At 49.4% G+C, this 24,518-nt stretch overlaps 1 protein-coding gene across 4 annotated transcripts in view; it reads right to left on the bottom strand.

The window, feature by feature from the left end:
- The window catches only part of SNX19 (sorting nexin 19), a 125,806-nt gene that overhangs the window by 81,147 nt on the left and 20,141 nt on the right, over positions 1–24,518 (bottom strand). For all 4 annotated transcript variants that reach the window (XM_063943626.1, XM_063943627.1, XM_063943628.1 and 1 more), the window contains one exon: positions 4,289–5,841. In XM_063943626.1, the coding sequence (XP_063799696.1) occupies positions 4,289–5,833 (1,545 nt within the window). In that variant the 5' untranslated portion in view covers positions 5,834–5,841. The remainder of the gene's footprint in view (positions 1–4,288; positions 5,842–24,518) is intronic.

Genomic DNA, 24,518 nt, shown 5'->3' with positions numbered 1-24,518 from the left:
GGTCTTTCCCAACGGTTCACAATCATGTGGAAAACTTCCCGATGAAGTCCCCACTCTCCCGGGTGGAGGTCGTGCCTGCTGAGGAAGTCTGCTTCCCAGTTGTCCACTCCCGGAATGAACACTGCTGACAGTGCTATCACATGATTTTCCGCCCAGCGAAGAATCCTTGCAGTTTTTGCCATTGCCCTCCTGCTTCTTGTGCCGCCCTGTCTGTTTACGTGGGCGACTGCCGTGATGTTGTCCCACTGGATCAATACCGGCTGACCTTGAAGCAGAGGTCTTGCTAAGCTTAGAGCATTATAAATTGCCCTTAGCTCCAGTATATTTATGTGGAGAAAAGTCTCCAGACTTAATCACACTCCCTGGAAATTTTTTCCCTGTGTGACTGCTCCCCAGCCTCTCAGGCTGGCCTCCGTGGTCACCAGCATCCAATCCTGAATGCCGAATCTGCGGCCCTCTAGAAGATGAGCACTCTGTAACCACCACAGGAGAGACACCCTTGTCCTTGGAGATAGGGTTATCCGCTGATGCATCTGAAGATGCGATCCGGACCATTTGTCCAGCAGATCCCACTGAAAAGTTCTTGCGTGGAATCTGCCGAATGGAATCGCTTCGTAATAAGCCACCATTTTTCCCAGGACTCTTGTGCAATGATGCACTGACACTTTTCCTGGTTTTAGGAGGTTCCTGACTAGCTCGGATAACTCCCTGGCTTTCTCCTCCGGGAGAAACACCTTTTTCTGGACTGTGTCCAGTCCCTAGGAACAGCAGACGTGTCGTCGGAAACAACTGCGGTTTTGGAATATTTAGAATCCACCCGTGCTGTCGTAGAACTACTTGAGATAGTGCTACTCCGACCTCCAACTGTTCTCTGGACCTTGCTCTTATCAGGAGGTCGTCCATTTTCTTCGAAGAAGAATCATCATTTCGGGCATTACCTTGGTAAAGACCCGGAGTGCCGTGGACAATCCAAACGGCAGCGTCTGAAACTGATAGTGACAGTTCTGTACCACGAACCTGAGATACCCTTGGTGAGAAGGGCAAATTGGGACATGGAGGTAAGCATCCCTGATGTCCCGGGACACCATATAGTCCCCTTCTTCCTGGTTCGCTATCACTGCTCTGAGTGACTCCATCTTGATTTGAACCTTTGTAAGTGTTCAAATATTTCAGATTTAGAATAGGTCTCACCGAGCCTTCTGGTTTCAGTACCACAATATAGTGTGGAATAATACCCCTTTCCTTGTTGTAGGAGGGGTACTTTGATTATCACCTGCTGGGAATACAGCTTGTGAATTGTTTCCAATACTGCCTCCCTGTCGGAGGGAGACGTTGGTAAAGCAGACTTCAGGAACCTGCGAGGGGAAACGTCTCGACTTTCCAATCTGTACCCCTGGGATACTACTTGTAGGATCCAGGGGTCCTGTACGGCCCCAGCGTCATGCTGAGAACTTGGCAGAAGCGGTGGAAGGCTTCTGTTCCTGGGAATGGGCTGCCTGCTGCAGTCTTCTTCCCTTTCCTCTATCCCTGGGCAGATATGCTTATGGGGACGAAAGGACTGAGGCTGAAAAGACGGTGTCTTTTTCTGCATAGATGTGACTTAGGGTAAAAACGGTGGATTTCCCAGCAGTTGCCGTGGCCACCAGGTCCGATGGACCGACCCCCAAATAACTCCTCCCCTTTATACGGCAATACATCTTTGTGCCGTTTGGAATCTGCATCACCTGACCACTGTCGTGTCCATAAACATCTTTTGGCAGATATGGACATCGCACTTACTCTTGATGCCAGAGTGCAAATATCCCTCTGTGCATCTCGCATATATAGAAATGCATTCTTTAAATGCTCTATAGTAAATAAAATACTGTCCCTGTCAAGGGTATCAATATTTTCAGTCAGGGAATCCGACCAAGCCACCCCCGCGCTGCACATCCAGGCTGAGGCGATTGCTGGTCGCAGTATAACACCAGTATGTGTGTATATACTTTTTAGGATATTTTCCAGCCTCCTATCAGCTGGCTCCTTGAGGGCGGCTGTATCTGGAGACGGTACCGCCACTTGTTTTGATAAGCGTGTGAGCGCCTTATCCACCCTAAGGGGTGTTTCCCAACGCGCCCTAACTTCTGGCGGGAAAGGGTATACCGCCAATAATTTTCTATCGGGGGAACCCCGCGCCTCATCACACACTTCATTTAATTTATCTGATTCAGGAAAAACTATAGGTAGTTTTTCCACACCCCACATAATACCCTTTTTTGTGGTACTTGTAGTATCAGAAATATGTAACACCTCCTTCATTGCCCTTAACAAGTAACGTGTGGCCCTAAAGGAAAATACGTTTGTTTCTTCACCGTCGACACTTGAGTCAGTGTCCGTGTCTGTGTCTGTGTCGACCGACTGAGGTAAAATGGGCATTATAACGTCCCTGACGGTGTTTTAGACGCCTGGACAGATACTAATATGTTTGCCGGCCGTCTCATGTCGTCAACCGACTTGCAGCGTGTTGACATTATCACGTAATTCCTTAAATAAGCCATCTATTCCGGTGTCGACTCCCTAGAGAGTGACATCACCATTACAGGCAATTTGCTCCGCCTCCCAACATCGTCCTCATACATGTCGACACACACGTACCGACACACAGCACACACACAGGGAATGCTCTGATAGAGGACAGGACCTACTAGCCCTTTGGGGAGACAGAGGGAGAGTTTGCCAGCACACACCAAAAACGCTATAATTATACAGGGACAACCTTTATATAAGTGCTTTTCCCTTATAGCATTTTAATATATGTAGTCATATCGCCAAATCAGTGCCCCCCCTCTCTGTTTTAACCCTGTTTCTGTAGTGCAGTGCAGGGGAGAGCCTGGGAGCCTTCCCACCAGCATTTCTGTGAGGGAAAATGGCGCTGTGTGCTGAGGAGAATAGGCCCCGCCCCCTTTTCGGTGGGCTTCTTCTCCCGTTTTTCTGAGACCTGGCAGGGGTTAAATACATCCATATAGCCCCCAGGGGCTATATGTGATGTATTTTTAGCCAGAATAAGGTACTATCATTGCTGCCCAGGGCGCCCCCCCCAGCACCCTGCACCCTCAGTGACCGCTGTTATGAAGTGTGCTGACAACAATGGCGCACAGCTGCAGTGCTGTGCGCTACCTTATGAAGACTGAAAAGTCTTCTGCCGCCGGTTTCTGGACCTCTTCACTTTTCGGCATCTGCAAGGGGGTCGGCGGCGCGGCTCCGGGACGAACCCCAGGGTGAGACCTGTGTTCCGACTCCCTCTGGAGCTAATGGTGTCCAGTAGCCTAAGAAGCCAATCCATCCTGCACGCAGGTGAGTTCACTTCTCTCCCCTAAGTCCCTCGATGCAGTGAGCCTGTTGCCAGCAGGACTCACTGAAAATAAAAAACCTAACAAAACTTTTACTCTAAGCAGCTCTTTAGGAGAGCCACCTAGATTGCACCCTTCTCGGCCGGGCACAAAAATCTAACTGAGGCTTGGAGGAGGGTCATGGGGGGAGGAGCCAGTGCACACCACCTGATCCTAAAGCTTTTACTTTTGTGCCCTGTCTCCTGCGGAGCCGCTATTCCCCATGGTCCTGACGGAGTCCCCAGCATCCACTAGGACGTTAGAGAAATACTGTACCCACCCTACCCCCTGGCCCCATATAACTACATTACATCCAGGCCCAGGGACATATAGTCCCCAGCCCACCATCCCTGGCCACAGGAACATACACTGAATGCCCCACCCTCCCTCTCCTTTCCTGACAGTAGGGACACACACTGCCCACCGTACCACCCACTGGCTCATGTGCCTACTTAGGGTGCTGCAGTTCCTTGGTAGATTTCTGGTTTGGAGATGGAACACCCAGGAGCCCTGCCGTTCAGGGGGAGGGGGGGGGGCTGACTATTTTATCAGTCAAAGGGCCCACAATTTCTGATCGTAGCCCTTCTAACTGAATGAGTATTGTAGAGGGGAGGAGGCAGACTGCAAACAAGTTCTGAGCTTTGCAATGAGTGTCTACTTACACAACGCCCTTCACACTCCTAGATTATCAGTGTCTACAAAAGTGGATGGAACAGAAACTAGAAAGCAGATGTTTATAACGGAATGTGAGAAAGGGTAAATATAAGTCATGTAAGGACACGTCAAGGATGAATGCAAATAATTGCTGTTAACATATTCCAGGCAATTTGTAAAACACAACGTATTCAAGGCAATCTGCAGAAGTACTACAACAAAGCCTTGCCTATGACAGAAACACCACAATAAGACGATGTCATTACCTTTATAGTATAGAGTGTGTACGGGTGAGATCCTGTCCCACTATGCTCGCGGGCAGTGATAGTACCCGTGATGCGGAGGTTCTCAATAAGCACAGGTCCGTCTGGGCTGCTGAGGGGCACAAAGCTGAAAGGATGAATAGGGGCTGTTGGTGAAGAAGTGATTATGGAGGACACGTCAATTGGACTCAAACCCTCTTTGTCATTTGGTGGAGTGGTTGTAAATTCTGAAGTGAGTTCTGTAGACTCAATGAGAATTTCTGGGCGGGAAGGCGTTCCACCATGGAGAGACATACACCCATCTTCTGACAAGGTCCCTATACTTTCATCGTGTATGGGGACAACGGGGCTCTCAGCTGGGGTCAACGCGTCCAAGCAGCAGTCAGAGAGCAGGTCTTCAGATAAGTTCAGTGGGGGGTCCAATTCCCGTCCCAGATCAGACAGAGGAGATTCCAGCTCAGATTCCTCACAGAGAAAGAAAGGGCTGGTGGGTTTTGGTGGCTGCAAATAATGCACTGAGAAAATGTCCAGCTTATCCTTGCAAGACCCTAACTCATCAATAGCATCCAGTGGGTCTCTCGCTCTCACCTCACTGTCATGCTCTACATCACTGCTATCAATCACCTCATAGCTGGAGGTGTTAGACGGTATGGGTGAAGGCAGGACAAGCTGAGGATTTGGTTCTTGTCCTAACCCCAAAGGAAGGGATTTTGGAACTGCTGGCGGAACAGGGGTGTCATATTTCACTTCTTCCACTTTCAGTGGCGTCTTGGAAAACACGTTGGTCAAGACTATGTTGATCCAGTCTGGTTCTGACATACGTCCAACCAGTGGTAACACAACATTGCATGCGATGAGTTCCACAACTAAATGTCTCCCAGTGCGGGTTTCCAAATGCGGTTTTGGGACTAGCTCAGTCAACAAAAGTTCCACCAACCATCGTGCATGGTTCACTTCTTCTACTGGGCTACTCAAAGCTTGGTGAGCAGGACTAAGTTCTTGGTAAGCCTCCCACAATAGCAGTTCTCTCTCAGACGGGTTGTGGATGCCTTCAACACGTGCATTGGCCCACTTGTAGCACTGAAGATGACAACCGGCCAAAATCAGTAACTGTCGTGTCAACTCTTCCCGATCGGTGCAGATCAATCTCTTCTTGAGTTCCATGGCCAAATCCCACATCACTCCTCTGACCTCATCTTCAAACGCAGTTTCATGGCTCAACCTGCGGTACCAAGAGGATACAAAGTCCTGGACGATCTTCTGTACAGTTAGTCCAATTTCTTTGTCTAGTTGCCTCTCCGCGTCTGCAGACTGGTTGTTTACATCTAGGGAGATAAACCTCTCTAGGTGAATAGGCGTTGCACTTCCAAGTATAAACTGTGGCCCCAACCAGGCTCCCAATGCCGCCATGAATCCAGAGAAGAGGAGAAGCAGCCAGATATTCACCAGGAGGTGGGCCAGAATTAGCCATGTAAGTAGTACTCCAACAACTAGGAATTTCCATCTCTTGTCTTTTGAGCATGTTGCCTCATTCTTTATGCCTTCCATGGTGCCACCTGGAATGGGAATAAATACCATAGGCAGATAATAAAAGTAACAGCATGTATACATCAGCTAGAGAGGCAAAACATGGATAACCACACTAATACCCTACTGTGTATACGTCCTCTATACTTCATGGATTACTGACATTTATTTATATAACTGCTAATGCCACTACAGTATAATGTGATTTTTACTTAATTTTTCCATTATTTAATTATCAAAGCTTTACTTTTAATTAAAAGTATGCTACTTATATATTAACTAGTGTTCATTCTAGCACCCTGTACCTTTCAAATCCTGTGCAGTTCCTCTTTCCTGCCTGAGGTGTCGCTCTCTGCTCTGGTGCTTCTCAGCACACACAGGTCTGTATCACAGCACTGAGTAACAGATCAGAGTGTGCGGAGAAGCACCACAGCAGAGAGCGACACCCCAGGCAGGAAAGAGGATCTGCACGGATTTTGAAAGGTGCAGGGTGCTAGAATGAACACTATTACCTAGCTACAGTACCAGACATCGAGCGGAAAAGTTTGTGACCAAACGCCATTAGAATGAAACTGAAAGGAGATTTTCTATGTGAACATCGGAGTGACGTTTAGATGTTTAAAGTAATATTCTGAAGAAGAAAATAAGATTTTACTCACCGGTAAATTTATTTCTCGTAGTCCGTAGTGGATGCTGGGACTCCGTAAGGACCATGGGGAACAGCGGCTCCGCAGGAGACTGGGCACAACTAAAGAAAGCTTTAGGACTACCTGGTGTGCACTGGCTCCTCCCACTAAGACCCTCCTCCAGACCTCAGTTAGGATACTGTGCCCGGAAGAGCTGACACAATAAGGAAGGATTTTGAATCCCGGGTAAGACTCATACCAGCCACACCAATCACACCGTATAACTCGTGATACTATACCCAGTTAACAGTATGAAATATAACTGAGCCTCTCAACAGATGGCTCAACAATAACCCTTTAGTTAGGCAATAACTATAAACAAGTATTGCAGACAATCCGCACTTGGGATGGGCGCCCAGCATCCACTACGGACTACGAGAAATAGATTTACCGGTGAGTAAAATCTTATTTTCTCTGACGTCCTAAGTGGATGCTGGGACTCCGTAAGGACCATGGGGATTATACCAAAGCTCCCAAACGGGCGGGAGAGTGCGGATGACTCTGCAGCACAGAATGAGCAAACTCTAGGTCCTCCTCAGCCAGGGTATCAAACTTGTAGACTCTTACAAAAATGTTTTAACCCGACCAAGTAACAGCTCGGCAAAGTTGTAAAGCCGAGACCCCTCGGGCAGCCGCCCAAGAAGAGCCCACTTTCCTCGTGGAATGGGCTTTTACAGATTTAGGGTGCGGCAGTCCAGCCGCAGAATGTGCAAGTTGAATCGTGCTACAGATCCAGCGAGCAATCGTCTGCTTAGAAGCAGGAGCACCCAGCTTGTTGGGTGCATACAGGAGAAATAGCGAGTCAGTTTTCCTGACTCCAGCTGTCCTGGAAACATATACTTTTCAGGGCCCTGACTACGTCCAGTAACTTGGAATCCTCCAAGTTCCAAGTAGCTGCAGGCACCACAATAGGTTGGTTCACATGAAAAACTGATACCACCTTAGGAAGGAATTGGGAACGAGTCCTCAATTCCGCCTTATCCATATAAAATACAGATAAGGGCTTTTGTATGACAAAGCCGCCAATTCTGATACACGCCTGTTCCTTAATGGAACCCAATTTTAGGCCCATAGTCACCTCTGACTGTAGGAAGTGCAGAAATCGACCTAGCTGAAATTTCTCCTTTGGGGCCTTCCTGGCCTCACAGTACGCAACATATTTCCGCCATATGCGGTGATAATGGTTTGCGTTCACTTCTTTCCTAGCTTTAAATAGCGTAGGGATAACTTCCTCCGGAATTCCCTTTTCCTTCAGGATCCGGCGTTCAACCGCCATGCCGTCAAACGCAGCCGCGGTACGTCTTGGAACAGACAGGCCCCCTGCTGCAGCAGGTCCTGTCTGAGCGGCAGAGGCCATGGGTCCTCTGAGATCATTTCTTGGAGTTCTGGTTACCAAGCTCTTCTTGGCCAACCCGGAACAATGAGTATAGTTCTTACTCCTCTCCTTCTTATTATTCTCATTACCCTGGGTAAGAGAGGCAGAGAAGGGAACACATACACCGACTGGTACACCCACGGTGTTACCAGAGCGTCCACAGCTATCGCCTGAGGGTCCTTGACCTGGCGCAATATCTTTGTAACTTTTAGTTGAGGCGGGACGCCATCATGTCCACCTGTGGCCTTTCCCAACGGTGTACAATCATTTGGAAGACTTCTGGATGAAGTCCCCACTCTCCCGGGTGGAGGTCGTGTCTTCTGAGAAAGTCTGCTTCTCAGTTGTCCACTCCGGGAATGAACACTGCTGACAGTGCTAACACGTGATTTTCCGCCCATCGGAGAATCCTTGTGGCTTCTGCCATCGCCATCCTGCTTCTTGTGCGGCCCTGTCGGTTTACATGAGCGACCGCCGTGATGTTGTCTGACTGGATCAGCACCGGCCGGTGTTGAAGCAGGGGTCTAGCCTGATTTAGGGCATTGTAAATGGCCCTTAGTTCCAGAATATTTATGTGTAGGGAAGTCTCCTGACTTTTCCATAGTCCTTGGCAGTTTCTTCCCTGTGTGACTGCCCCCCAGCCTCGAAGGCTGGCATCCGTGGTCACCAGGACCCAGTCCTGTATGCCGAATCTGCGGCCCCCTAGAAGATGAGCACTCTGCAGCCACCACAACAGCGACACCCTGGCCCTTGGAGACAGGGTTATCCGCCGATGCATCTGAAGATGCAACCCGGACCACTTGTCCAACAGATCCCACTGGAAAATCCTTGCATGGGACCTGGCGAATGGAATTTCTTCGTAAGAAGCTACCATCTTTCCCAGGGCTCGCGTGCATTGATGCACCGACACCTGTATACGTATTAGGAGGTCTCTGTCTAGAGACGACAACTCCTTGGACTTCTCCTCCGGGAGAAACCCTTTTTATCCTGTTCTGTGTCCAGAACCATACCCAGGAACAGTAGACGCGTCTTAGAAACCAGCTGCGACTTTGGAATATTCAGAATCCAGCCGTGCTGTTGTAGCACTTCCCGAGATAGTGCTACTCCGACGAACAACTGCTCCCTGGACCTCGCCTTTATAAGGAGATCGTCCAAGTACGGGATAATTATTTCGGCCATTACCTTGGTAAATACCTCGGTGCCGGGGACAGACCAACGGCAACGTCTGGAATTGGTAATGACAATCCTGTACCACAATTTTGAGGTGCTCCTGGTGAAGAGGGTAAATAGGGACATGCAGGTAAGCATCCTTGATGTCCAGTGATACCATGAAATTCTCCAGGCTTGCAATAATCGCCCTGAGCGATTCCATTTTGAACTTGAACCTTCGTATATAAGTGTTCAAGGCTTTCAATTTTAGAATGGGTCTCACGGAACCGTCTGGTTTCGGTACCACAACATTTTGGAATAGTAACCCCGGCCTTGTTGAAGGAGGGGTACCTTGATTTCACCTGCTGGAAGTATAGCTTGTGAATTGCCGCCAGTACTACCTTTCTCCGAGGGCAGCAGGCAAGGCTGATGTGAGGTAACGGCGAGGGTGAGTCGCCTCGAACTCCAGCCTGTATCCCTGTGATACTATTTGCAGAACCTAGGGATCCACCTGTGGGCAAACCCACTGGTCCCTGAAGTTCCCGAGACGCGCCCCTACCGCACCTGTGGAGCCCCAGCGTCATGCGGTGGACTCAGAGGAAGCGGAGGAAGATTTTTGATCCTGGGAACTGACTGCTGGTGCAGCTTTTTCCTTCTTCCCTTGTCTCTGTGCAGAAAGGAAGCGCCTTTGACCCGCTTGCTTTTCTGAAGCCGAAAGGACTGTACCTGAAAATACGGTGCTTTCTTAGGCTGTGAGGAAACCTGAGGTAAAAAATTTTCTTCCCAGCTGTTGCTGTGGATACGAGGTCCCAGAGACCATCCCCAAACAATTCCTCACCCTTATAAGGCAGAATCTCCATGTGCCTTTTACAGGCAGCATCACCTGTCCACTGCCGGGTTTCTAATACCCTCCTGGCAGAATGGACATTGCATTAATTCTGGATGCCAGCCGGCAAATATCCCTCTGTGCATCCTTTATATATAAGACGACGTCTTTAATATGCTCAATGTTAGCAAAATATTATCCCTGTCTTAGAGTATTAATATTATCTGACAGGGTATCAGACCACGCTGCAGCAGCACTATTTATGCTGAGGCAATTGCAGGTCTCAGTATATAACCTGAGTGTGTATATACAGACTTCAGGATAGCCTCCTGCTTTTTATCAGCAGGCTCCTTCAAGGTGGCCGTATCCTAAGACGGCCGTGCCACCTTTTTTGACAAACGTGTGAGCGCCTTATCCACCCTAAGGGATATCTCCCAACGTGACCTATCCTCTGGCGGGAAAGGGTACGCCATCAGTAACTTTTTAGAAATTACCAGTTTGTTATCGGGGGAACCCACGCTTCTTTACACACTTCATTCATTCATCTGATGGGGGAACAAAACACTGGCTGCTTTTTCTCCCCAAAAATAAAACCCCTTTTATGTGGTACTTGGGTTCATGTCAGAAATGCGTAACACATTTTTCATTGCCGAGATCATGTAACGGATGTTCCTAGTGGATTGTGTATATGTCTCAACCTCGTCGACACTGGAGTCAGTGCTGCAGAGTCATCTGCACTCTCCCGCCCGTTTCGGAGCTTTGGTATAATCCCCATGGTCCTTACGGAGTCCCAGCATCCACTTAGGACGTCAGGGAAATCCTATTTTCTCTGACGTCCTAAGTGGATGCTGGGACTCCGTAAGGACCATGGGGATTATACCAAAGCTCCCAAACGGGCGGGAGAGTGCGGATGACTCTGCAGCACCGAATGAGCAAACTCTAGGTCCTCCTCAGCCAGGGTATCAAACTTGTAGACTCTTGCAAAAGTGTTTGAACCCGACCAAGTAACAGCTCGGCAAAATTGTAAAGCCGAGACCCCTCGGGCAGCCGCCCAAGAAGAGCCCCTTTCCTCGTGGAATGGGCTTTTACAGATTTAGGGTGCGGCAGTCCAGCCGCAGAATGTGCAAGTTGAATCGTGCTACAGATCCAGCGAGCAATAGTCTGCTTAGAAGCAGGAGCACCCAGCTTGTTGGGTGCATATAGGATAAATAGCGAGTCAGTTTTCCTGACTCCAGCCGTCCTGGAAACATATATTTTTCAGGGCCCTGACTACGTCCAGTAACTTGGAATCCTCCAAGTCCCAAGTAGCCGCAGGCACCACAATAGGTTGGTTCACATGAAACACTGATACCACCTTAGGAAGGAATTGGGAACGAGTCCTCAATTCCGCCCTATCCATATAAAAAAAATCAGATAAGGGCTTTTGCATGATAAATCCGCCAATTCTGATACACGCCTGGCCGACACCAAGGCCAACAGCATGACCTCTTTCCACGTGAGGTATTTTAGCTCCACGTATTTAAGTGGCTCAACCCAATGCGACTTCAGGAAATCCAACACCACGTTGAGATCCCACGGTGCCACTGGAGGCACAAACGGGGGCTGACTATGCAGCACTCCCTTAACAAAAGTCTGAACTTCAGGCAGTGAAGCTAGTTCTATTTTGGAAGAAAATCGATAGAGCCGAAATCTGGACCTTAATGGAACCCAATTTTAGGCCCATAGTCACCCCTGACTGTAGGAAGTACAGAAATCGACCTAGCTGAAATTCCTCCGTTGGGGCCTTCCTGGCCTCACAGCACGCAACATATTTCCGCCATATGCGGTGATAATGGTTTGCGCTCACTTCTTTCCTAGCTTTAATTAGCGTAGGGATAACTTCCTCCGGAATGCCCTTTTCCTTCAGGATCCGGCGTTCAACCGCCATGCCGTCAAACGCAGCCGCGGTACGTCTTGGAACAGACAGGCCCCCTGCTGCAGCAGGTCCTGTCTGAGCGGCAGAGGCCATGGGTCCTCTGAGATCATTTCTTGGAGTTCTGGGTACCAAGCTCTTCTTGGCCAATCCGGAACAATGAGTATAGTTCTTACTCCTCTCCTTATTATTATTCTCATTACCCTGGGTATGAGAGGCAGAGAAGGGAACACATATCCCGACTGGTACACCCACAGTGTTACCAGAGCGTCCACAGCTATCGACTGAGGGTCCCTTGACCTGGCGCAATATCTTTTTAGCTTTTTGTTGAGGCGGGACGCCCTCATGTCCACCTGTGGCCTTTCCCAACGGTGTACAATCATTTGGAAGACTTCTGGATGAAGTCCCCACTCTCCCTGGTGGAGGTCGTGTCTGCTGAGAAAGTCTGCTTCCCAGTTGTCCACTCCGGGAATGAACACTGCTGACAGTGCTAACACATGATTTTCCGCCCATCGGAGAATCCTTGTGGCTTCTGCCATCGCCATCCTGCTTCATGTGCCGCCCTGTCGGTTAACATGAGCGACCGCCGTGATGTTGTCTGACTGGATCAGCACCGGCCGGTGTTGAAGCAGGGGTCTAGCCTGACTTAGGGCATTGTAAATGGCCCTTAGTTCCAGAATATTTATGTGTAGGGAAGTCTCCTGACTTGTCCATAGTCCTTGGAAGTTTCTTCCCTGTGTGACTGCCCCCCAGCCTCGAAGGCTGGCATCCGTGGTCACCAGGACCCAGTCCTGTATGCCGAATCTGCGGCCCTCTAGAAGATGAGCACTCCGCAGCCACCACAACAGCGACACCCTGGCCCTTGGAGACAGGGTTATCCGCCGATGCATCTGAAGATGCGACCCGGACCACTTGTCCAACAGATCCCACTGGAAAATCCTTGCATGGAACCTGCCGAATGGAATTTCTTCGTAAGAAGCTACCATCTTTCCCAGGGCTCGCGTGCATTGATGCACCGACACCTGTATTTGTATTAGGAGGTCTCTGTCTAGAGACGACAACTCCTTGGACTTCTCCTCCGGGAGAAACCCTTTTTTCTTGTTCTGTGTCCAGAACCATACCCAGGAACAGTAGACGCGTCGTAGGAACCAGCTGCGACTTTGGAATATTCAGAATCCAGCCGTGCTGTTGTAGCACTTCCCGAGATAGTGCTACTCCGACGAACAACTGCTCCCTGGACCTCGCCTTTATAAGGAGATCGTCCAAGTACGGGATAATTATTTCGGCCATTACCTTGGTAAATACCCTCGGTGCCGGGGACAGACCAACGGCAACGTCTGGAATTGGTAATGACAAACCTGTACCACAATTTTGAGGTACTCCTGGTGAGGAGGGTAAATAGGGACATGCAGGTAAGCATCCTTGATGTCCAGTGATACCATGAAATTCTCCAGGCTTGCAATAATCGCCCTGAGCGATTCCATTTTGAACTTGAACCCTCGTATATAAGTGTTCAAGGATTTTAATTTTAGAATGGGTCTCACCGAACCGTCTGGTTTCGGTACCACAAACATTTTGGAATAGTAACCCCGGCCTTGTTGAAGGAGGGGTACCTTGCTGGAAGTACAGCTTGTGAATTGCCGCCAGTACTACCTCCCTTTCTCCGAGGGCAGCAGGCAAGGCTGATGTGAGGTAACGGCGAGGGGGAGTTGCCTCGAACTCCAGCTTGTATCCCTGTGATACTACTTGCATAACCTAGGGATCCACCTGTGGGCAAGCCCACTGGTCCCTGAAGTTCCCGAGACGCGCCCCCATCGCACCTGTCTCCACCTGTGGAGCCCCAGCGTCATGCGGTGGACTCAGAGGAAGCGGGGGAAGATTTTTGATCCTGGGAACTGGCTGTCTGGTGCAGCTTTTTCCTTCTTCCCTTGTCTCTGTGCAGAAAGGAAGCGCCCTTGACCCGCTTGCTTTTCTGAAGCCGAAAGGACTGTACCTGAAAATACGGTGCTTTCTTAGGCTGTGAGGAAACCTGAGGTAAAATTTTTCCTTCCCAGCTGTTGCTGTGGATACGAGGTCCCAGAGACCATCCCCAAACAATTCCTCACCCTTATAAGGCAGAATCTCCATGTGCCTTTTAAAGTCAGCATCACCTGTCCACTGCCGGGTCTCTAATACCCTCCTGGCAGAATGGACATTGCCTTAATTCTGGATGCCAGCCGGCAAATATCCCTCTGTGCATCCCTCATATATAAGACGACGTCTTTAATATGCTCTATGTTAGCAAAATATTATCTCTGTCTAGGGTATTAATATTGACAGGGTATCCGACCACGCTGCAGCAGCACTATTCATGCTGAGGCAATTGCAGGTCTCAGTATAGTACCTGAGTGTGTATATACAGACTTCAGGATAGCCTCCTGCTTTTTATCAGCAGGCTCCTTCAAAGTGGCTGTATCCTAAGACGGCAGTGCCACCTTTTTTGACAAACGTGTGAGCGCCTTATCCACCCTAGGGGATATCTCCCAACGTGACCTATCCTCTGGCGGGAAAGGGTACGCCATCAGTAACTTTTTAGAAATTACCAGTTTCTTATCGGGGGAACCCACGCTTCTTTACACTCTTCATTCACTCATCTGATGGGGGAACAAAACACTGGCTACTTTTTCTCCCCAAACATAAAACCCCTTTTATGTGGTACTTGGGGTTCATGTCAGAAATGTGTAACACATTTTTCATTGCAGAGATCATGCAACGGATGTTTCTAGTGGATTGTGTATATGTCTCAATCTCGTCGACACTGGAGTCAGACTCCGTGTCGACATCTGTGTCTGCCATCTGAGGTAACGGGCGTTTTTTGAGCCCGATGGCCTTTGAGACGCCTGGGCAGGCGCGGGCTGAGAAGCCGGCTGTCCCACAGCTGTTACGTCATCCAGCCTTTTATGTAAGGAGTTGACATTGTCGGTTAATACCTTCCACCTATCCATCCACTCTGATGTCGGCCCCACAGGGGGCGACATCCCATTTATCGGCCTCTGCTCCGCCTCCACGTAACCTTCCTCATCCAACATGTCGACACAGCCGTACCGACACACCGCACACACACAGGGAATGCTCTGACTGAGGACAGGACCCCACAAAGTCCTTTGGGGAGACAGAGAGAGAGTATGCCAGCACACACCAGAGCGCTATATAATGCAGGGATTAACACTATAACTGAGTGATTTTTCCCCCAATAGCTGCTTGTATACACATATTGCGCCTAAATTTAGTGCCCCCCCTCTCTTTTTAACCCTTTGAGCCTGAAAACTACAGGGGAGAGCCTGGGGAGCTGTCTTCCAGCTGCACTGTGAAGAAAAAATGGCGCCAGTGTGCTGAGGGAGTTAGCCCCGCCCCTTTTTCGGCTGACTTTTCTCCCGCTTTTTTCAGGAATTCTGGCAGGGGTAATTTATCACATATATAGCCCTGGGACTATATATTGTGATGATCTGCCAGCCAAGGTGTTTATATTGCTGCTCAGGGCGCCCCCCCCCCCCAGCGCCCTGCACCCATCAGTGACCGGAGAGTGAGGTGTGCATGAGGAGCAATGGCGCACAGCTGCAGTGCTGTGCGCTACCTTGTTGAAGACCGAGGTCTTCTGCCGCCGATTTTCCGGACCACTTCTTGCTTCTGGCTCTGTAAGGGGGACGGCGGCGCGGCTCCGGGACCGAACGATCGAGGTTGGGTCCTGTGTTCGATTCCTCTGGAGCTAATGGTGTCCAGTAGCCTAAGAAGCCCAAACTATCTCCAGTCAGGTAGGTTCGCTTCTTCTCCCCTTAGTCCCTCGCTGCAGTGAGTCTGTTGCCAGCAGATCTCACTGTAAAATAAAAAACCCTAAAATATACTTTCTTTCTAGGAGCTCAGGAGAGCCCCTAGTGTGCATCCAGCTCAGCCGGGCACAAGATTCTAACTGAGGTCTGGAGGAGGGTCATAGTGGGAGGAGCCAGTGCACACCAGGTAGTCCTAAAGCTTTCTTTAGTTGTGCCCAGTCTCCTGCGGAGCCGCTGTTCCCCATGGTCCTTACGGAGTCCCAGCATCCACTTAGGACGTCAGAGAAAGACAATAGTTGTGAAGGTCAGCTTTTTACAGTGAAGATTTGAAGTAGTTAAAAGGGCTATGCCTCAATTGGCATAGTGTTCATTCTAGCACCCTGCACCTTTCAAAACATGTGCAGTTCCTCTTTCCTGCCTGGGGTGTCACTCTCTGCTCTGGTGCTTCTCAGCACACTCTGGTCTGTATTTCAGTGCTGAGATACAGATCAGAGTGGTCTGAGAAGCACCAGAGCAGAGAGCGACACCCCAGGCAGGAAAGAAGAACTGCACATGTTTTGAAAGGTGCAGGGTGCTAGAATGAACACTATGCCAATTGAGGCATAGCCCTTTTAACTAGGGAACACAAATTGTTTTTTCTTACACATAATTACCCCTCCCTTTTAGCACCTGAGTGATATTTCAATCTGATTGAGCAGCTTTCCAATATTTGTGCATTGTATTTAGAGAGGCATGGATGGGTCAGCATTAGGAGGGATTGCTGACTCCAGAGTGCCATTGGAGAGGTCAGGGGTGTCTCCAGGTAAGCTGGCTCTCAGATGCTGTAGGAGCCATTATCATGTGGCCTTACACTGGGCATTCAGACCCAGACATATATGTAATGATTTATGGGGTGAGTGTGGGGTGCGGTGGCCCCTGTGTCGGTGTGGCTGGGCGGCTTCAGGTCGGCACACCCTAACACTTTATTAACACTCATGATTTTCCATATCACTTTGTATATATTTTTGTATTATTTTAATCACACTTCACTTATATAGCACTTCTGTGCTTCTTATTAACCCTTGTTCATTTTCACCTGTGTGCTGACCTGGGGTGGCCGACCTGTGCCGGCATGATGGGGTCCTGCACCCCGGACCCATACCTAGTATTAGGGACCCCCAGTGACGGAGAAGCCTTGCCGATCGGCCTGGGGGCTTAACCCTATATCTGCAGATATACGCAACTAAGATCTCCGTATTATCTGATTATTATGTAGTACCTTTCAAAACATGTGCAGTTCCTCTTTCCTGCCTGGGGTGTCACTCTCTGCTCTGGTGCTTCTCAGCACACTCTGGTCTGTATTTCAGTGCTGAGATACAGACCAGAGTGGTCTGAGAAGCACCAGAGCAGAGAGCGACACCCCAGGCAGGAAAGAAGAACTGCATGGATTTTGAAAGGTGCAGGGTGCTAGAATGAACACTATGGCATGCATCATCGCTGCATGCTCGCGTGTAAATGGTCGCACGACTGTCAGCACTAAAGATCTTTTCATTATGTGAACTGCGTGGATGGGTCCAAGCCGTGCATGCACATTAGACTTGGTACACCATTGCCTCCAAAAGTGAATGTGAACAGCGAGTAGTGTTTGCCTGCAGCTGGAAGTAAGTCGTGGCTCCGTCTGTGCCTAGGCGCACCGAGGACTCAGCATCTCCGTCTCCGACAGGGCACGCGTGACGGAGACGCGCCCCATTCACTAGAACGGGAGAGCGTCTCTGTCCGGGCGGGCGCGCGCGCCCAGACGGAGACGCTCTCCTATTCTTTGAATGGGAGAGCGTCTCTGTGCACTCCCGGCGTGACTAGGTGGATGGATCGCCTAGTCACACCGGGAGTGCTCGTTTGCGATGGAGCCGCCTCAGACGAGCGCATCTCCATCTGTAGCCTGCAGACTATAATTAACAGCAATCAGTAGACAGAACATGTTTATTGTAGCAGACTACACATTCTAACAGAAGATGCTGACACGCTACAAACATTGGCCCTCATTCCGAGTTGATCGGTCGCAAGGCGAATTTAGCAGAGTTACACACGCTAAGCCGCCGCCTACTGGGAGTGAATCTTAGCTTCTTAAAATTGCGACCGATGTATTCGCAATAATGCGATTACTAACTACTTAGCAGTTTCAGAGTAGCTCCAGACTTACTCTGCCTGTGCGATCATTTCAGTGCTTGTCGTTCCTGGTTGACGTCACAAACACACCCAGCGTTCGCCCAGGCACTCCCACCGTTTCTCCGGCCACTCCTGCGTTTTTTCCGGAAACGGTAGCGTTTTCAGCCACACGCCCCTGAAACGCCGTGTTTCCGCCCAGTAACACCTATTTCCTGTCAATCACATTACGATCGCCGGAGCGAAGAAAAAGCCGTGAGTAAAAATACTTTCTTCATAGTAAAGTTACTTGGCGCAGTCGCAGTGCGAACATTGCGCATGCGTACTAAGCGGATTTTCACTGCGATGCGATGAAAAATACCGAGCGAACAACTCGGAATGAGGGCCATTGTGGATTTTACTACGTGCAGCTACTCCATTCAGAAGTTGTGTTGAAAGCAATTTCAGACATACCCTTTTCACACTACACGCAAAATCCCGGGTTAACGCACGTGAAGGCACTGCAACTTTGGATTTTGCTGTGTACTTGAGCTTTGTATGTCCATGATACAAACTACATGCACTACAGATCTCCATATTATGTGCTGTGTGTGGCAGGTGCTGAGCCACGCATGCCAGTTGGAGTTTGAACGCCAGTACCTAATAAACGGGAATTTGAGAGGGAGCTCTGGGAAAACACATAGCCTATGTCCTAACCCATCCTCTAAACCAGTGATTTTCAACCTTTTTTTACTCGCGGCACACCGAACAATATTTTAAAATTGCCAAGGCACACCATCAGTTCCCCACAGAAATAAAACAAAAAACACACATTGGCCCTCATAGTAAAAAAAAATCCACACATATATTGGCCTACACAGAAAAAACAATCACATTGCTCCCCCCATAAATCCTTATTCTCCCCACATAAATCCTATTGTTCCCCACAGGAGAAGAAAAAACCCAAATATTAGCACCTTCCTGTCAGCTGTCCTCCTCCCTGTCTCTCAGTGGCGGGGGTTGTTCATAGTGGAGTGCTGCGAATACTGAGCAGCGGGCGGTCGGGCAGATGTGGATGTGGGTGGGCAAGGAAAGCGGTGGATGCAGGCGGGAACTGGAAGATGTGTATACAGGCGGGTGGGCTGGCTGGATGGTGAGACGCGGCAGTCGTGACCTATGGTATCACACTGCCGTATCTTCAAGGCATACGTCACGGCCAGAGCACGACTGATCCTCTAAGAAGAGCCCCGGGCCAACAGTTCACTCTGAAGGTGCAGGAAGCTGCTCTGACTCCGCGGCACACCCTGCAACTGGTCGCGGCACACTACATTGGTTGAAAAAGCCTGCTCTAAACTATTCTTATGTCAACTGTCAAGTCAATTGATTCAAAAGTTTGGCCGTGATTGAAGAACAAACATACGTTTCATTTTTATATACAGTATTATATAGTAGGAATAGGGATTATTACATTTTATTGAATATCTCTCTGTCATATAGTGTATTTATACTGTTCCCAGCAGGCTATTTCAGGAGGGCACGGTGCCCTATAAATTTTGTAGACATGAGAATGCACCCTGCCCCTTTCCAGAGGGCCATATGCTCTGCACAATTCCTGATTTGACAAGGGGGGATTAAGAGTGGTCTGTGCATTCACCTCCTCTTATCTGTTAGCCAACACCAAACACTGGACAACCCCATATCTCCAACCTCAGATGAGGCAGGAAATCACCCCTGCATTAATTTATGTGGCGCCCGTGTTCTCTGCCCTGGGAGGAATCCTGTTTGGCTCCAACAACTGAGTGGTCTCTGGGACGATGATGCTGCAGAAGGAGGACATACGTCCTCGCTGGGGCAGGAGCTGTTGGTCTGCAGCACGGAGGGAGCGGCGGCGCTCTCTGTTCTGGCAGGCGGGGTGCTGAATGCAGTCCCGAGGTGGAGACTGTGCATCCTCCCAGCTAGCCTGATCTTCACAGGTGGGCAAGGCATGATAGCTACTACCTGGGACAATGAGACCATGAGGGGTGAACGTGTGGTGGGGGGACCCAGAATAGCTACAATCTAATGATTGTAGCCCATTATTTCTGCAGCACACAAGAGATTACCAACATCATTACATACCTAAATGCACTAAGTGGTGCCAGTATGATAAGGGGCACCTTGGCATAGAGGTATAGACCCCCCTAAGCACAGTGGGGCAAATGTATTAAGCCTGGAGAAGGGATAAAATAAGAATTTACTTACCGATAATTCTATTTCTCATAGTCCGTAGTGGATGCTGGGGACTCCGAAAGGACCATGGGGAATAGCGGCTCCGCAGTAGACTGGGCACAAAAGTAAAAGCTTTAGGACTACCTGGTGTGCACTGGCTCCTCCCCCTATGACCCTCCTCCAAGCCTCAGTTAGGATACTGTGCCCGGACGAGCGTACACAATAAGGAAGGATTTTGAATCCCGGGTAAGACTCATACCAGCCACACCAATCACACCGTACAACTTGTGATCTGAACCCAGTTAACAGCATGATAACAGAGGAGCCTCTGAAAAGATGGCTCACAACAATAATAACCCAATTTTTGTAACAATAATTATGTACAAGTATTGCAGACAATCCGCACTTGGGATGGGCGCCCAGCATCCACTACGGACTACGAGAAATAGAATTATCGGTAAGTAAATTCTTATTTTCTCTGACGTCCTAGTGGATGCTGGGGACTCCGAAAGGATTATACCAAAGCTCCCAAACGGGCGGGAGAGTGCGGATGACTCTGCAGCACCGAATGAGAGAACTCCAGGTCCTCCTCAGCCAGGGTATCAAATTTGTAGAATTTAGCAAACGTGTTTGCCCCTGACCAAGTAGCTGCTTGGCAAAGTTGTAAAGCCGAGACCCCTCGGGCAGCCGCCCAAGATGAGCCCACTTTCCTTGTGGAATGGGCTTTTACAGATTTTGGCTGTGGCAGGCCTGCCACAGAATGTGCAAGCTGAATTGTACTACAAATCCAACGAGCAATAGTCTGCTTAGAAGCAGGAGCACCCAGCTTGTTGGGTGCATACAGGATAAACAGCGAGTCAGATTTTCTGACTCCAACCGTCCTGGAAACATATATTTTCAGGGCCCTGACTACGTCCAGCAACTTGGAATCCTCCAAGTCCCTAGTAGCCGCAGGCACCACAATAGGCTGGTTTAAGTGAAATGCTGAAACCACCTTAGGGAGAAATTGAGGACGAGTCCTCAATTCTGCCCTGTCCGTATGAAAATTAGGTAAGGGCTTAAATAGGATAAAGCCGCCAATTCTGAAACACGCCTGGCTGAAGCCAGGGCTAACAGCATTACCACTTTCCATGTGAGATATTTTAAGTCCACAGTGGTGAGTGGTTCAAACCAATGTGATTTTAGGAACCCCAAAACTACATTGAGATCCCAAGGTGCCACTGGAGGCACAAAAGGAGGCTGTATATGCAGTACTCCCTTGACAAACGTCTGAACTTCAGGAACTGAAGCTAGTTCTTTTTGGAAGAATATTGAGAGGGCCGAAATTTGAACCTTAATGGACCCTAATTTTAGGCCCATAGACAGTCCTGTTTGCAGGAAATGCAGGAAACGACCCAGTTGAAATTCCTCTGTAGGAGCCTTCCTGGCCTCACACCACGCAACATATTTACGCCAAATACGGTGATAATGTTGCACAGTTACATCCTTCCTGGCTTTGATCAGGGTAGGGATGACTTCATCCGGAATGCCTTTTTCCTTCAGGATCCGGCGTTCAACCGCCATGCCGTCAAACGCAGCCGCGGTAAGTCTTGGAACAGACATGGCCCCTGCTGGAGCAGGTCCTTTCTTGGAGGTAGAGGTAGAGGCCACGGGTCTTCCGTGAGTATCTCTTGAAGTTCCGGGTACCAAGTCCTTCTTGGCCAATCCGGAGCCACGAGTATAGTCCTTACTCCTCTCCTTCTTATGATTCTCAGTACCTTGGGTATGAGAGGCAGAGGAGGGAACACATACACTGACTGGTACACCCACGGTGTTACCAGAGCGTCCACAGCTATTGCCTGAGGGTCCCTTGACCTGGCGCAATATCTGTCCAGTTTTTTGTTGAGGCGGGACGCCATCATGTCCACCTTTGGTTTTTCCCAACGGTTCACAATCCGTGGTCACCAGGACCCAGTCCTGAATGCCGAATCTGCGGCCCTCTAGAAGATGAGCACTCTGTAACCACCACAGGAGAGACACCCTTGTCCTTGGAGACAGGGTTATCCGCTGATGCATTTGAAGATGCGATCCGGACCATTTGTCCAGCAGATCCCACTGAAAAGTTCTTGCGTGGAATCTGCCGAATGGAATCGCTTCGTAAGAAGCCACCATTTTTCCCAGGACCCTTGTGCATTGATGCACTGACACTTGGCCTGGTTTTAGGAGGTTCCTGACTAGGTCGGATAACTCCCTGGCTTTCTCCTCCGGGAGAAACACCTTTTTCTGTACTGTGTCCAGAATCATCCCTAGGAACAGCAGACGTGTCGTCGGAATCAGCTGCGATTTTGGAATATTTAGAATCCATCCGTGCTGTCGTAGTACTACTTGAGATAGTGCTACTCCGACCTCTAACTGTTCTCTGGACCTTGCCCTTATCAGGAGATCGTCCAAGTAAGGGATAATTAAGACGCCTTTTCTTCGAAGAAGAATCATCATTTCGGCCATTACCTTGGTAAAGACCCGGGGTGCCGTGGACAATCCAAACGGCAGCGTCTGAAACTGATAGTGACAGTTCTGTACCACAAACCTGAGGTACCCTTGGTGAGAAGGGCAAATTGGGACATGGAGGTAAGCATCCTTGATGTCCAGAGACACCATATAGTCAGCTTCTTCCAGGTTCGCTATCACTGCTCTGAGTGATTCCATCTTGAATTTGAACCTTTGTATGTAAGTGTTCAAGGATTTCAGATTTAAAATAGGTCTCACCGAGCCGTCCGGCTTCGGTACCACAAACAGCGTGGAATAATACCCCTTTCCCTGTTGTAGGAGGGGTACCTTGATTATCACCTGCTGGGAATACAGCTTGTGAATGGCTTCCAATACTGCCTCCCTGTCGGGGGGAGACGTTGGTAAAGCAGACTTCAGGAACCGGCGAGGGGGAGACGTCTCGAATTCCAATTTGTACCCCTGAGATACTACCTGCAGGATCCAGGGGTCCACTTGCGAGTGAGCCCACTGCGCGCTGAAATTCTTGAGACGGGCCCCCACCGTGCCTGAGTCCGCTTGTAAGGCCCCAGCGTCATGCTGAGGACTTGGCAGAAGCGGGGGAGGGCTTCTGTTCGTGGGAAGAGGCTGTCTGCTGCAGTCTTTTTCCCCTTCCTCTGCCCCGGGGCAGATATGAGTGGCCTTTTGCCCGCTTGCCCTTATGGGGACGAAAGGACTGAGCCTGAAAAGACGGTGTCTTTTTCTGCTGAGAGGTGACCTGGGGTAAAAAGGTGGATTTCCCAGCCGTTGCCGTGGCCACCAGGTCCGATAGACCGACCCCAAATAACTCCTCCCCTTTATACGGCAATACTTCCATATGCCGTTTGGAATCCGCATCACCTGACCACTGTCGCGTCCATAACCCTCTTCTGGCAGAAATGGACAGCGCACTTACTCTTGATGCCAGAGTGCAAATATCCCTCTGTGCATCTCGCATATATAGAAATGCATCCTTTAAATGCTCTATAGTCAATAATATATTGTCCCTGTCCAGGGTATCAATATTTTCAGTCAGGGAATCCGACCAAGCCACCCCAGCACTGCACATCCAGGCTGAGGCGATAGCTGGTCGCAGTATAATACCAGTATGTGTGTATATACTTTTTAGGATATTTTCCAGCTTCCTATCAGCTGGTTCCTTGAGGGCGGCCGTATCAGGAGACGGTAACGCCACTTGTTTTGATAAGCGTGTGAGCGCCTTATCTACCCTAGGGGGTGTTTCCCAACGCGCCCTAACCTCTGGCGGGAAAGGGTATAATGCCAATATTTTTTTAGAAATTAGCAGTTTATCGGGGGAAACCCACGCTTCATCACACACCTCATTTAATTCATCTGATTCAGGAAAAACTACGGGTAGTTTTTTCACACCCCACATAATACCCTTTTTTGTGGTACTTGTAGTATCAGAAATGTTCAAAACCTCCTTCATTGCCGTGATCATGTAACGTGTGGCCCTACTGGAAAATACGTTTGTTTCCTCACCGTCGACACTGGAGTCAGTGCCTGTGTCTGTGTCGACCATCTGAGGTAACGGGCGCTTTAGAGCCCCTGACGGTGTTTGAGACGCCTGTACAGGTATTAACTGATTTGCCGGCTGTCTCATGTCGTCAACAGTCTTTTGTAAAGTGCTGACACTATCACGTAATTCCTTCCATAAGACCATCCAGTCAGGTGTCGACTCCCTAGGGGGTGACATCACTAATACAGGCAATTGCTCCGCCTCCATACCATTTTCCTCCTCATACATGTCGACACAACGTACCGACACACAGCACACACACAGGGAATGCTCTGATAGAGGACAGGACCCCACTAGCCCTTTGGGGAGACAGAGGGAGAGTTTGCCAGCACACACCAGAGCGCTATATATATACAGGGATAACCTTATATAAGTGTTTCTCCCTGATACAGCTGCTGTATATATTTATCTGCCAAATTAGTGCCCCCCCTCTCTTGTTTTACTCTGTTTCTGTAGTGCAGGACTGCAGGGGAGAGTCAGGGAGCTTCCCTCCAACGGAGCTGTGAGGAAAAAATGGCGCCAGTGTGCTGAGGAGATAGGCCGCCGAGAAGGGGGCGGAGCCTTTCTCCCGCTTTTTTATGGAA

The sequence above is a fragment of the Pseudophryne corroboree genome, chromosome 10 (genome assembly GCF_028390025.1).
Source record: "Pseudophryne corroboree isolate aPseCor3 chromosome 10, aPseCor3.hap2, whole genome shotgun sequence".
Lineage (NCBI taxonomy): Eukaryota > Metazoa > Chordata > Amphibia > Anura > Myobatrachidae > Pseudophryne > Pseudophryne corroboree.
The sequence above is the reverse complement of the archived record's forward strand: the minus strand, read 5'-3'. Positions and strand labels throughout refer to the sequence as shown.